Here is a 3,372-nt window from a genome sequence, read left to right on the forward strand (position 1 = left end):
ATTTGGCGATGGAAAGATAGAAAGAGGTAGATGCGACTGATTGGGGCAGGTAGCGAGATGCGACGGAGGAAGTGCCGGAGATAGGGACAGGACAGGATAGGATAGGATAGAGAGAAAGTGATAGAGGGGAAAAAAAACAACGGAACATTTTTTTAAAGTTTCGCAAAGGGAGACAGGGCAGAAGGGAGGGGAGGAGGAAAGGGAGAGAGAGGGCGAGAGAGAGGGCGAGAGAGAGAGAGAGAGGAGGGAGAGGGAGAGAGAGCGTGTGTCTGCGTGTGTGTGTTTTTATGAATGAAGTGAGTCACTGCCGATGTGTCATAGGCCCGACGTCTTTATAAAGGAAGTTTTAAACAAGCCTAAACACTTCACTGCGCGCAAAAATTGGACTTACCACACTCGCATCCCTCTCTCTGCATTTCTGTAGCCTCTCTCTCTGTCTCTCTCCAAACTGCCAAAGTGCTTCTCTGCCTTCAGCACTCTATAAAGACTGCAGGGGCTCCTCTCAAACTTTACTGAAAACAGAAAGTTTGACGATATTCGCATTTTTTTTTTACCTTTAACTTTCTGACTTTGCCGTCTGAGTGCTCGCACTCATCACTCTGCGCTCTCTCATTCAGTGTGTCCTGACAACTTTCCTCCTCACTCTGACAGAAGAGTGAGCAAGAAGAAACCGGAGCACGTGACAGTTTCCGGAGTTCAATTTATTTATTAATTTTCTATTTATTTATTTATTTGCCTCCGTTTTTCTGCTGGTTTGCCTATCTCTTGGATCCGAACCAATATGAAATGTAAGTGATTATATGACTGTGGGTTAAAAAAAATCTTATAAATGTTTCTCATTTTTAATCAGCTTTGTTCTAAATTTTTTTGTTAGTTTTTTGTTGTTGTTGTTAAAAAGTTGCTTTCCCCCCCACTGTGCACAGGTTAAATTATTTAGAGATCAGAAAATCTAAGCAACTGCTTCTTTATTGCTCGACTGAAGATTTGGGCAACTTAATTCTGTTAAAGTTGCTCTGGGACGAAGAGCTCAGATGCTTCTGCAGTGTTATTTTGGCTGCGATTCTTGTGGTTCACCTGTAATTATCAAGCATTCATCATCTCAACACCACTGTGGTTCCCTTTTAATACTTAGTCTACCTTGTACTTGAACTTGAAAGGACAAGAATGAATGAGCTTACTGTTAGGAGAGTTGACTTGGCTTGACTTGGTCTATATAATTTATACCACCGGCTCACGTACCTATCGAGTTGCAGGTGTGACAATCAGCGGCATTCATTGCCTTGCTTATGGTAAAGATGAAATGGAGCTATTCTGTGTCAAAGCCTGGCATTTAATGTTTTAATGATTTGCATTCAGCCTGTGAAAACATGACTCTGAAGCTCTTCAGGATTCTTCTTGCCAAGTCTGGAGCTATTGTTTATATCATGGTGCAATATCTTCCCCTAAAGCTGACAGCCGTGCCCCGAGGCCATTATCATTATGGCGAGATGACAGCGCCTCTCCACTAATTGCTTCCGTTTTGTTCTACCCCTGCAGTGCTGCTCGACTCCTCCTCATCTCTCCTCTTCTCGCTGCTATTGGCTCAGCTGCCCGTGTTCACGTCTGCCTCTCCGGTGCCACAGCGGCGACCCAGTGACTTGGATAAACTGTCCAATCAGACCAAAAATCTAATGAAACTCACCACAGAACTGCTGGTAAGTGATGAAGCTGTCCTCAAGACCATTAGGTTTACCAATCAGCCTCTGACATCGGGAGTGGAGGCTGCGAGGCCCTGACCACCCCGTGCTAATTGAATTGGAAGACGATGCTGGTCATTACACCACAGACTGATCTTTTACTAATTGGATTTGGGTGCTAATGTTAGCTTTCGGTTTAGGTAACCTCACACATTAAACTGCACCCACTTTGCATCACGCACTATTGTGCAAACGCATACCAGGTTTGCTCGGGGCTTTAGTCCACCTTAAGCTGCTTTCACGAGTCCATCTGCATGCTTACACGGGGCAACAAACGTCTCGGGGGGGATTTGACTCAGTGATCTCACTTTTAATCCACACGGGAGAGGCGGTCTGACTCAGCAGCATGCCGGTGTGCCTGGTCACCTCCCCTGGTGGCGGTTGCATTAAGACTTGGTGGCAAAGAAGGTGCCAGTGGAGGTGCAGTGAAATTAAATCTACCTCCATCCAGCTACAAAAACAGCCAAGCACGCCGTCTGTGAAATGACAGCAGCGTGTATCGCATGCTTGTTTACACAGAAACATGTTTATGGTCGGCGGTTGGTGAAGTGTTGAGCTTCTCTCCCCAATTAAATGCGACAAGTCTGGCCCGAAATCCTATTGCGATGACAGTCGAGTTAGTAGGGAAATCAGATTTGAGAACTTAGACAAGATTTGGATCCGACAGGTGATTGTGTATCAACACTGTGTTTTAACAGGTGAAAAGAAAACGGCATCATATCTCTGGATCTTTGGTTACACATGGCTGATATTGATTCTATTTTTGCATTATGCAAATCTTTAAACTCTTTTGTTCAGGAGATAAAATTAGAAATAGCCACATACTCTCTCTAGTCTTGTCCAGCAGTGTTGAGAAAGTGTTTGCGTGTGTGTTTGTGTTTGCACTTTGAAATAATGTTATAGTCATTGTGTAGTAGCATCACAATCTGAAATCCAGATGTGAGCACACCAGGATTATCAAAGGGCATCCGAAACAGTGTTAGACAGTGTTCACTAACACTGGGGATTTATTTTTAATTCCCCCCCCCCCCTTTTTTGTGTGGAATTCCACTAAAAAGAGGACAAAGTTAGGAAAGATAAATAGAATGGGAATCCATGGAAAGTCCCTGCAAAAGAGCAATGAAACTGATGCTTTAAAGAGGGAGAAATGTGCGTATGTGTATAAACATAGTTCTATATGGGCCCAGGTTTTCCAGTGTGCCTGTGTATGAGTCTGTGCACACTTGCATACATACAAATGTGTATACGTGTGTGCATGCGTTTGTCTGTATGCATTTTTGTGGCCGTGTGTGTGTGCATTGAGGGCTCTGTAAATAGCCGTGGTAGTGTAGGTGCGGTGTTTAGTGTTTTGCTTTCGGTCGCCACAGCAAAGTGACTTGATAAAAATCAAAAAGATTTATCACATTCCAGTATTTGCATTCAGGAAGAAAAAGGTTGGATGCTAGGTTCTGTCGGGTGAGGTCATGGTCTGGGATGAAGAGAGCGAGAGAAACTGGGACAAGAGGCAGAATTAAAGGCTGAGAAAGATGGGGCAAAAACCACAAGAGATGAAGAGAGATCAGAGAAACAACTAGATGACAAGCCGGTGGTGTGTGTGTGTGTGTGTGTGTGTGTGTGTGTGTGTGTGTGTGTGTGT

The 3,372-nt window shown here is 44.2% G+C and overlaps 1 protein-coding gene across 1 annotated transcript in view; it reads left to right on the top strand.

Annotated features, from left to right (window-relative positions):
• Positions 1-381: 381 nt before the first annotated feature.
• il11a (interleukin 11a) overlaps positions 382-3,372 on the top strand; it is a 6,001-nt gene continuing 3,010 nt past the window's right edge. The window contains exons 1-2 of the mRNA XM_005731957.2: positions 382-788; positions 1,537-1,694. Coding sequence (XP_005732014.1) covers positions 782-788; positions 1,537-1,694 — 165 coding nt within the window. The 5' untranslated portion in view covers positions 382-781. The remainder of the gene's footprint in view (positions 789-1,536; positions 1,695-3,372) is intronic.

This window comes from Pundamilia nyererei, unplaced genomic scaffold (genome assembly GCF_000239375.1).
Source record: "Pundamilia nyererei isolate P.nyererei 1_Seehausen unplaced genomic scaffold, PunNye1.0 scaffold00045, whole genome shotgun sequence".
NCBI lineage: Eukaryota > Metazoa > Chordata > Actinopteri > Cichliformes > Cichlidae > Pundamilia > Pundamilia nyererei.